Genomic DNA, 11805 nt, shown 5'->3' on the forward strand with positions numbered 1-11805 from the left:
TGGCTGCCGTACTGCGCGGTGCCGCTGCGAGTGTCGTGCTCTCTCTGCAGCTCCTCCAGGATGTGTGTGATCTGCCGCACTGTGTGGAATGTCTCCTTGGGGTCCTGGATGGTGAACAGGGAGTAGTCGTCCTGCTCCTTCGGAGGTCCCTGGTACACAGCGATGCTGGCACACGCATCTGATCACAGGAGACAGATACATGAGGTCATCATCACAGGCTATCACACCAAGCTACTGTTTCCAGATTCCCACTAAAGGGCCAAACTGAGCCAAGCCAATCCGAGCTGTACTAGCCTGGTTAGTCACACACAATAGTTGCAGGAACCGAGCTGGAAAGGACAATGTGAAAATCAAATATCTGAGCCAGCAGGGTACGAACGGTTCAAGAGAAAATGCCTCATGCAATAAGCCACTATAGAAATAATCTATTGTGATAAGAATACTTTTTATATTAATTTTTGAGAGTTGGGCGATTGACTGGTAGAATCCCACTTGCCTTCCATCTTCTGCAGCTTGGAGTAGCTGGAGGTGAGGAGGGAGAAGATTCTCTCCGTCTCGCGGTCACAGTCGATGTCCAGCTGCAGGTTAGCCAGCAAGGTACTGGGAGAGAAGAAAGGGTCATGTTCATTAGGCACCAAATGGAAGAAAACAGAAAACCTGGAATTATCCAATAACGTGTGCTGGAATTGTCCAATTTCGCTACGGTGCTCCCTATTGAATAAGACTCAGGTGTTTGATACAAGTAGGCAGTGATTCTGATAAGATCAATTTCCTTGAGGAAGCAGCCTCTATCTTCTAGGAGCTTGTGTTGATCTGAGAGGGAAGGATAGCATCAGTACACAAAATATGGCAAATTCCACCTGGCGCGATCAGAGTACAAGATAGAACTATGAACCATATAAAAACGTTCTATGCTCAACTCTTTTCAAGTTCTATAAACGAATATTTGGGTGCTGTAACCCAGGAGTAATCAGACTTACTTTCCGCAGTTACAAGATGTATTTTTAGCCATCACAATGAATTGACTGAAAATAAATCAAAGTGATACTTAATTTGTGAGTGCTGACTATCTTTTCATACTATGAACCATACATCTATACAAATCTCCCCGATCTACACAAGCTCCTAGGTCAAAGGTCCCCAATTACATTCACTCCTTGAGCGGACGGTCGGGGACCGGAACATAGTTATAAATCATTTGTACAAGTGTCCCAAGAATCATTTCAAACATTGATTAAATTCAGATACATTCACATACAGTGACCTCCAAAAGTATTTGGACAGTGACAATTTTGTTATTGTTTTTGCTCTGTTCTCCAGCACTTTGGATTTATTTACAGACTGTCAGCTTTCATTTGAGGGTATTTTCATCCATATTGGGTGAACCGTTTAGAAATTACAACACTTTCTGTACATAGTCCCCCCCATTTCAGGGGACCAAAAGTACTGGGACAAATTCACTTATACATGTATTAAAGAAGCCAAAAGTTTAGTATTTGGTCCCATATTCCTAGCACACAATGGCCACATCAAGCTTGTGACTCTACAAACTTGTTGGATGCATTTGCTACTTGTTTTGGTTGTGTTTCAGATTATTTTGTGCCCAATAGAAATAAATAATTGCTGTCATTTTAGTCACTTTTATTGTAAATAAGAATGTAATATATTTCTAAACACATCTACATTAATGTGGATGCTACCATTACTACGGATACCCCTGAATGAATCGTGCATATTGAGGAGTGAGAAAGTTACACAAATATCATACCCCCAAAACATGCTAACCTCTCACCATTACAATAACAGGGTAGGTTAGCATTGTATATCATAGCAAAACATGCTAACCTCTCACCATTACAATAACAGGGGGGTATGATATTTATGCCTCTGTAACTTTCTCACTCATCATTATTCACGATTCATACAGGATTATCCATAATCATGTAGCATCCACATTAATGTATGATGTTCTTATTTACAATAAAACAAACAGCAAATGCATCCAACAAATGTGTACAGTCACAAGCTTGATGTAGTCATTGTGTGCTATGACTATGGGACCAAAGACTTAACTTTTACTACTTTAATACACATAAGTGAATTTGGCACAATACTTTTTGGTTCCCTAAAAATGGGGAGACTATGTACAAAAAGTGCTGTAATTTCTAAACTGTTCACCCACTATGGATGAAAATACCCTCAAATTAAAGCCGACAGTCTAACCTCGTATAGCCATTGTATCATTTCAAATCCAAAGCGCTGGAGTACAGAGACAAAACAACAAAATGTGTCACTGTCCCAATACTTTTGGAGCTCACTGCATGTCCCTCTATTTACGTGTGGTGATACATGGCGAACAGATTTATTAAATGAAAAATCACTGAGGTTATTTCCTGATTTTTATAAAATGTTATTGGGGAACTCTGACCTAGGGACTAGTAGAGGTTGGTTTGAGATTCAGGGGTGAGTACTCACGGTGTGCAGGGCTTGCAGCCCGGCTGGCTGTCGCTCAGGCTCCTGCAGCAGAGCCAGGCCCCCGCCACGTAGGCCGAGGGGTGGAAGGTGCCCAGGCGGTCCGGATTACAGCGGCTCACTTGGCTCAGCACCTCCACCCACTCACTGGCCTCCACGCAGTTCCCCGCCTGCACGTACAGTGGCTTCTCACTGTGGAGCACCTGGAACATCTAAAAAGGAGAGAGGGGTTGTCAATAACACACACACACACACACAACACAACACAACACACACACACACACACACACAAAATATCTGACAGGCTGTCAATATGGTGCAAATGAATTGCCCTTCGCGGACAATTACGTTTTTATTTTGAGTAGCAAACACTCATAGTCCACATACGTTTCTGTTCAAATTCAATGCGTAAACTCAAAGAACTTCCCTCACAACTTACACAGAACCAAAGGAGTTTTTCCTGATATTTTGACCTGACCAGGAAAACCTCTGGGCCTTTGCATTAGCCTATAGTATAACTGTGCTTGACCGTTTACTGGTCAGGTAGGTGGCCAGGGTAAACTCCTGGCTCTAAACAGACCACATCAGACAAAGACAGTCCTGCTTACATTTTTGCGGTTAAAGGCACTTTCGTACAGTTTCTCCACAGCCCGGATATCCTTCACTGGGATAATGCAGAGTGCTTCTTTCCCTTGGAAAACAGAAAGAAAAAGAAATGTTAAATATACTCACACACACAAAATGTCTACATTGGACTCTTACCCTTATGTGCACCCCTAGCACTCATGTCTTGGTCAAGCTGCATTACTAGGAGGAACATTGAGGTCTTACACCATCTGACCCTTGACTACTAGAAGACGCACAGCATTACATTTCACACCAACTCTTCCAACAAAAATAAAAAGAGAACAGTCTTTAAACTTGATAGACAACCATTTCCATCGCTGTGTCTGACAATAGCCGGGCCAAAACACACAAACCATATACAGTTATAAAAGCAGTCTCTGTATCAGCTCCAGCCATTGGTCTCTCTTCAGTCTCCACCTATCAGCTCACACTCCTTCCCTTTATCTAGCTGATAGAGTGAAATGTCTGATCCACTGATGATACTTCATTGCACACACACACACGCACACATTCCCTCCCCCTTCCTTCTCTCTCCCTTGCATACGTGAATCCAGGTGCATTGGGTATGTGATGAATGTTGCCATCTCAATCTCTCATTTAAGCGGGAGCTCCTTTCTCTGCCTGCCACCTTCCTCCTCCGCATTTCCAGGCCGAGGCACCCCCTGGCCCCACCCCTCATACCTCCAGCGCCATCTGATTCTCTGCATATCTTCTACCTTCCAGTTCAGTCTCTCACACGCACACACACATAGCTAAGTTAAATAAAAAATATATGTCTAGCCAACCAGATGCAGATCTTAACATTCTGATCGATGGTTCTTGTCACAATTTTACTGAAACCTCCTGCCAATACTATGAGAAAAACATGGGAGAATAATCAGACCCACTACTAGTCTGAAAGTGAACCCAGACACACTTTAGCCTAGGGGGACACACAGATAGGGTGCACCTCAAATTGCACCCTCATCCCTACATAGTGCACACTACTTTTGACCAGAGTCCTATGGAATTGGTTGCCATTTGAGACGTAGTCCTAGTGGTTAGTTCCATCTGCAGGGATCATAATGATAAATGTGCACACCAAACCATCATAATCCCTTGACACCGACCCCCGTCCTTCTCCATTCCATTAGAAATTGAAACCCATACTCAAGTTATGAGTCACATTAAACACTTACAGCAACAGGAGACTTAGTTCACAACATCCAAAAAGCCTTTCAAACCTTTTTGGCACCGACTATTACCAAGCCCTGAAAACACCACCACCAAAGCCCAAGTGCTTCCTGCTGTCATGGCGGTTCAGCTGCACCTCCTAAACCCTGTTTTTGTCACTGTCTAACGCTCTTGGTAGCCGACGTGAGCAAGACCTTTAAACAGGTCAACATTCACAAAGCCGCGGGGCCAGCTGGATTACCAGGACGTGTACTCAAAACATGCGCGGACCAACTGGCAAGTGCCTTCACTGACATTCAACCTCTCCCTGAGAGTCTGTAATATCCACATGTTTCAAGCAGACCACCATAGTCCTTGTGCCCAAGGAATCAAAGGTAACCTGCCTAAATGATTACCGCCCCGTAGCACTCACGTTGGTAGCCATGAAGTGCTTTGAAATGCTGGTCATGTCTCACGTCAACAGCCTCCTCCTGGATACCCTAGACCCACTCCAATTCGCATACCGCCCCAACAGATCCACAAAACGTCTGCCATGCTGATCCTCAACACTGAGGCCCCTCAGGGGTGTGTACTTAGTCCCCTCCCTGTTCACTCAAACACGACTCCAACGCCATCATTAAGTATGCTGACGACACAACAGTGGTAGGCCTGATTACCGACAACGATGAGACAGCCTATAGGGAGGAGGACAGAGAACTGGCAGTGTGGTGCCAGGACAACAACCTCTCCCTTAATGTGAGCAAGACAAAGGAGTTGATCGTGGACTACAGGAAAAGGCGGGCAGAACAGGCCCCCATTAACAGCTTCAAGGTCCTTGGCGTCCACATCACCAACAAACTAACATGGTCCAAGCACACCAAGATAGTCGTGAAGAGGGCACGACAAAACCTATTACCCCTCAGGAGATTGAAAAGATTTGGCATGGGTCCCAAGATCCTCAAAAATGTCTACAGCTGCACCATCGAGAGCATCCTGACCAGTTGCATCACCGCCAGGTATGGCAACTGCTGGGCATCTGACCGTAAGGCGCTACAGAGGGTAGTGCGTACAGCCCAGTACATTACTGGGGCCAAGCTTCCTGCAATCCAGGACCTATATAATAGGTGGTGTCAGAGGAAAGCCCATAAAATTGTCAGAGACTCCAGTCACCCAAGTCACAGACTGCTCTCTCTGCCTCCGCACGGCAAGCGGTACCGGAGCGCAAAGTCTAGGACCAAAAGGCTCCTCAGCAGCTTCTACCCCCAAGCCATAAGACTGCTGAACAATTAATCAAATGGCCACTGGACTATTTCCATTGACACCCACCCCTCCCCCTCCATGTGTTCTGTACACTGCTGCTACTCGATTGTTTATGATCTATGCATAGTCACTTCACCCCTACCTACATGAACAAATGACCTCTATCCTGTACCCTTGTATATAGCCCCGTTATTGTTATTTTCTTACTTCAATTTATTTTGTAAACTCTTAACTCTTCTTGAACTGCACTGTTGTATTTGCTGTATTCGGCGCATGTGTCAAATAAAGTTTGATTCAATTTAGAGTGAACAACAGATTTTTACCTTGTCAGCTTGGGGATTCGATCCAGCAAGCTGACAAGGTAAAAATCTGTCATTATGCCCCTGAACAAGGCAGTTAACCCACTGTTCCCCAGTAGGCCGTCATTGTAAATAAGAATTTGTTCTTAACTGACTTGTCTAGTTAAATAAAAAGGTTAAAAAAAAAGTGTGACACCAACCAAGAGGTGCCATCTGTCTGCCTGCACTGCTGTAGGAGCGCCAGCACCGTAGTGGCAGAGCACAGCTTCAGAGACCACTCAAAACACAAACACACAAAAAAAACACAGATACCCAATGTAATGTGCATGCATGTTCATGTTTAACATCTAAGTCATGTGATTGTGGAGGAATGAGTGAGAAGTGAAGTGAGAGTATGTTGTGGGAGTATAGAATACAAATCTTCAATCTCCCAATCGAACACACCCAAAGCTAAATATGATAAATTAACATCAGGAAGTTGGCTCCTTCCCCAAATATGTACTTTGATATGATTAAATACACATTTAAAATTGCAGTTGTTCGCATGACCCATGTTTCTTATCAAACCATGGGTTTCAAGTGCATCCTGGTTCAATGAAAATACGGAACAGCTACCTCCCTATGGAATTCAAGATGGATGCACACGCTGACAGCGGGTTTTCCCACTTTCCAATAAAAACAAAATAAATTGATAATTAAATGTGTCCAGACTGACTGTTGACATGGTGGTGAAGGAGTTGGTAGCTTGTAAGCAGTTGGGAGCACACTCAGGAGACCAGGACCCGACCAAAAAGATGGGATCTAGAGCGGTTTCTTTCTTCAAAGAATTCATGTGAATTTACATAGCTACAATACTTGACAAAGAGTGAGACAAGGAGTGGCTGGAGCTTTAGGGCCCATTGCCCTGAGTTGAGGCCGGGATTTACATAAACAAAGTTTCAAAGAAAACCGACAGACACAAACAAGCAAGCAAAGAGTACCTTTCACAAACATACAGTTGCAAGCACAGATACACACGTGTAGGCCCAATCCCCAACCTCACTTTTATGCAGTAGCGGTCGATAAACCCACTGGGAACGATTGATTTAGAACCACAGAGAGTTACCGCAAGTCACAATTAGTAAACAGGAGCTGACTCTATTCCAGCACCATTTCAACATCATCAAACCACCTCTGCTTAGTCTAATACAGTGACAACTAAAAGACGCCAAAAACTATTTAGCTGTCAATAGTTTTGATTTCTGTGTGCGCGTTCGTGCAAGTAGAAAAACATGAAACGGTCTATCACTCTATGATACAGTACACGCTTTTATTTTTTGTTGCCCTAGGTTACCTGGCTAAAATGCTTGCTCGCTAGCCTAAATTCCATTCACGGCCAACGTTAGTTAGTTAACATTAGCTAGGATCTAGCTACATATTGAACTTCCATCCTCTTAGGCCAGGGGCACAACAATGTATGAATTAATGGTTGGATCAGAATCACCGTTATACGGAGAATTAAGTAAAACCACAAGTCCAAATCCCCATCTCCATCCAAGGCTAATTTAGGAAAGGATACAATTTTAGCTAGCTAGCCACTTCTTTTTTTTTTAAATCAAGGGAGGCCAAATGCTTGCTGCCTCCCCTTGGATTCAATGATACGGATAGCAACAATGCCATACTCGTTTGGACCAGACAGCATCAGATAGATGGCCTACACGTAGAGAGGGGCATGGTTTCGCTCGCTCGGATGTGTTCTCTTGTGAGATACATTCAGCCTCTCGCGAATTGAAGGGAAATTATGAAACCGAGACCAAAGGTACATTATTATTTTTTTATTTTTTCTTGGTGCATTTTTCTTGCCTGGCTTTCCTTGGCAACCATTAATACATGCCACTGCTTTTAACAACATGAGACAGGCAGGGAGCAGGTCTCAAACCCTCGACCTTCTAGCCCGAAGTCCAGCGCGCTATCGACTGTGCCACACAGCATGCTCAAGTGACAGAGTCAATATCCGCGCTTATAAACCCAGGGTCGTTACACTACTCCCTCCTTTCAAAGAGCGCGTCCTCGCGCTAGCTTGCGACTCTACGTCTTATAGGAATGCGCTCATTGGCCAAGCACACGCAATGTCGTGGATGCAACGTCCGATCACTTCTGACACCAATGTAATGAAACAGCAGGGAGCAGGTCTCAAACCCTCGACCTTCTAGCCCGCTATCGACTGTGCCGCAAAAGCATGCTCAAGCGGCAGAGTCGATATCCGCGCTTATAAACCCAGGGTCGTTAACCTTTTACATAGTGTATCTTCTCACGAATCTCCAGCCTCCTCATACTTTTTGGAGAAATGTCCTCTGTTCTGATGAAACAAAAATAGAACTGTTTGGCCATAATGACCATCGTTATGTTTGGAGGAAAAGGAGGAGGCTTGCAAGCCGAAGAACACCATCCGAACCGTGAAGCACGGGGGTGACAGCATCATGTTGTGGGTGTGCTTTGCTGCAGGAGGGACTGGTGCACTTCACAAAATAGATGGCATCATGAAGTAGGAAAATTATGTGAATATGTTGAAGCAACATCTCAAGACATCAGTTAGGAAGTTAAAGCTTGGTCGCAAATGGGTCTTCCAAATGGACAATGACTCCAAGCATACTTCCAAAGTTGTGGCAAAACGGTTTAAGGCCAACAAAGTCAAGGTATTGGAGTGGCCATCACAAAGCCCTGACCTCAATCCTATAGAAAATTTGTGGGCAAAACTGAAAAAGCTTGCACGAGCAAGGAGGCCTACAAACCTGACTCAGTTACACCAGCTCTGTCTGGAGGAATGGGCCAGAATTCACCCAACTTATTGTGGGAAGCTTGTGGAAGGCTACCCAAAATGTTTGACACAAGTTAAACAATTTAAAGGCAATGCTACCAAATACTAATTGAGTGCATGTAAACTTCTGACCCACTGGGAATGTGATGAAAGAAATAAAAGCTGAAATAAATAATTCTCTACTATTATTCTGACATTTCACATTCTTAAAATAAAGTGGTGATCCTAACTGACCTAAGACAGGGAATTTTTATTAGGATTAAATGTCAGGAATTGTGAAAAACTGAGTTTAAATATATTTGGCTAAGGTGTATGTAAACTTCCGACTTCTACTGTAGTTGTTTATGGTGACGTGAGGTAGAAGGGGCGTTGTACAAAATAAAGTAATCAGGGATTGGATCGTATCTAACCAATTTGAGTATCAAAGCCAATGACGCATTTTGAAACCGTCGCTTTACCCACGTGTGTTCTGGCTCTGGCCCAACCCATCGGTTTCTGGACCAATCAGACAGCCCAAATGTGTTCGCAGCCGGTGAAGTACTCAGATCCAGACTCATTGCGGAGACGAAACTAACATCTGTGGGTGTGGTGTAGCGTTTGGCCAGAGCAAGGAGTCTGGGTAGCCAGGCAACCATTCTGTTACACTCCTGTGACGCAGTAGGTGCTGTTGTGGTGACGTCATGTAGTACGATGATGTGATTGGAAGTTAACGCATCAGTCATATATGGGAGTTTATAAAATGGTGGGTTTGAGAGCCAGGTATGCCATTGGTGGACTCTCAATAGCAAGGCTATGCTCACTGAGTCTATACATAGTCAAGCTTTCCTTAATTTTGGGTTTGTCACAGTGGTCAGGTAAGGCCAAATAGCATTCTAGTTCCTAGCATTCTAGTTAATTACTTGACACGTTGGAAATAATTATATATTTATTTTCTCATGATTTGGTTGGGTCTAATTGTGTTGCTGCCCTGAGGCTCTGTGGGGTCTGTTTGTGTTTGTGAAAAGAGCACCAGGACCATCTTGCTTAGGGGACTCTTCTCCAGGTTCATCTCTCTGTAGGTGATGGCTTTGTTAATACCGGTGATAACTTGTAACCTAAGCTTTAGCCTTGTATCTGAATCAATAATTTTCCAATATCATTAAAACTTGCATTTAGTACTCAACTTTGTTATTGAATCATTTCAACCACACCACTCGCGCGTGTAAACAATTGTCTGAGTAGCCTAGCACTAAGTCCCTTCCTTATGGGACATCAGGAAGATACAAACTCACATGGGTGCTTGAAAGACAAACAGGGAGAGATTAAATATAACTTACTGAAAAACTAACTAGATTTCCCTTTTAAATCTGTGGATTCATCGGAGTAACGAAACATACAATTTTGTATGACTCCGGGTCAGAAATTCTACAAAGAACCAGGTAAAAAGAGGACCATATGCATGTCAGGTAAAATAACAACCCAATGTTAATTTGCCAAGACAAACTATCTAGATGTTGCTAAATGTCCATTAGTGTTGTCACCTCTTCACTGTTGACGTTGAGATTGGTGTTTTGCTGGTACTATTTAATGAAGCTGCCAGTTGAGGATTTGTGAGGCGTTTGTTTCTCAAACTAGACACTAATGTACTTGTCCTCTTGCTCAGTTGTGCACTGGGGCCTCCCACTCCTCTTTCTATTCTGGCTAGAGCCAGTTTGCGCTGTTCTGTGAAGGGAGTAGTACACAGCGTTATTCGAGATCTTCAGTTTCTTGGCAATTTCTCGCATGGAATAGCCTTCATTTCTCAGAACAAGAATAGACTAACAAATTTCAGAAGAGTGCTTTGTTTCTGGCCATTTTGAGCCTTTAATCGAACCCACAAATGCTGATGCTCCAGATACTCAACTAGTCCAAAGAAGGCCAGTTTTATTGCTTCTTTAAATCAGCACAATAGTTTTTAGCTGTGCTAACATAAGTGCAAAAGGGTTTTCCAATGATCAATTAGCCTTTTAAAATTATAAACTTGGATTAGCTAACAACGTGCCATTGGAACACAGGAGTGATGGTTGCTGATAATGGGCCTCTGTACACCTATGTAGATATTCCATTTTAAAAAGTATTTTAAAATGTCCAGCTACAGTAGTGATTTACAACATTAGCAATGTCTACACTGTATTTCTGATCAATTTTATGTTATTTTAAATGAAAAAAAAAAAAAGATCTTTCAAAAACAAGGACATTTCTAAGTGACCCCAAAATATGTATGTATGTATGTATGTATGTATGTATGTATGTATGTATGTATGTATGTATGTACACACACGTAAAAATGTCTAAACCTGTTTTCGCTTTGTCGTTATGGGGTATGGTGTGTAGATTGATGAGGATTTTAAAAAAATATATACATTTTAGAATAAGGCTGTAACGTAACAAAATGTGGAAAAGGTCAAGGGGTCTGAATACTTCCCGAATGCACTGTATATAAAATCCATTATGAATATTACCTCACCACACACACACCTCCTCAGCCCTCTGACACACACGCCCAAATCGACACAGCAGAGTGAACGAAAAGGTTGGATTTGGCTGGGGCCCGTTCCAAGCAATTTACGTAACAGATTGAAAAATCATTTGACATTTACACAATAATTAGAGGGGGGGGGGGGGGGGGAACAGTGTTACACAAGACCTTCGGCTCATTGCTTTATGCAACGTCCAGGCTATCATACCATGTACAGTATTGCCTGAACCATTTGGCTGCTATTCGCTTTCATTGGACCAAGAGATCGGAAAGGTATGACAAAGTCCAAGCAGATCACAAGACTCGACTTGAACATGGTTTGGCTTTGCGGTCCCAACTTGACAGACCCAAAGGAGGCAAGCTGTACTTGAAATCATAGGCAAATGCTAATTATTTTGCCTAATAATGATATTGGCAGAAGACTCTCTCAGAAGGAATTGTAGACAATTGTTTTGAAAAACCTGTAACTGCCATTTCTTTAAATCTACAGTCTTAAATTACAACAAAAAATGCAGCCAACACAGAAGTCTTGTGTATGATCCTCAATTAAATTGAGGTGGTCATACTCGGTATACAAATCCCAAAAGAAAGAAATGATCTCACTCCAATACATTTTTATAGAAAGTTAGCAAAAATAGTTAGGTATTTTCCTTTCCATGGTAGCAAGATCTTATCTATTTGTGGAAAAATCACCCTGATTA

The 11805-nt window shown here is 42.9% G+C and overlaps 1 protein-coding gene across 1 annotated transcript in view; it reads right to left on the bottom strand.

The window, feature by feature from the left end:
* Window positions 1–11805, bottom strand: part of rasa2 (RAS p21 protein activator 2) — a 54776-nt gene that overhangs the window by 4471 nt on the left and 38500 nt on the right. Inside the window, exons 20-23 of the mRNA XM_014162395.3 lie at window positions 3081–3163; window positions 2476–2684; window positions 497–600; window positions 1–178 (exon numbers count right to left, since the gene is read on the bottom strand). Coding sequence (XP_014017870.1) covers window positions 1–178; window positions 497–600; window positions 2476–2684; window positions 3081–3163 — 574 coding nt within the window. The remainder of the gene's footprint in view (window positions 179–496; window positions 601–2475; window positions 2685–3080; window positions 3164–11805) is intronic.

Source organism: Salmo salar, chromosome 20 (assembly GCF_965601325.2).
Source record: "Salmo salar chromosome 20, fSalSal1, whole genome shotgun sequence".
Classification (NCBI taxonomy): domain Eukaryota; kingdom Metazoa; phylum Chordata; class Actinopteri; order Salmoniformes; family Salmonidae; genus Salmo; species Salmo salar.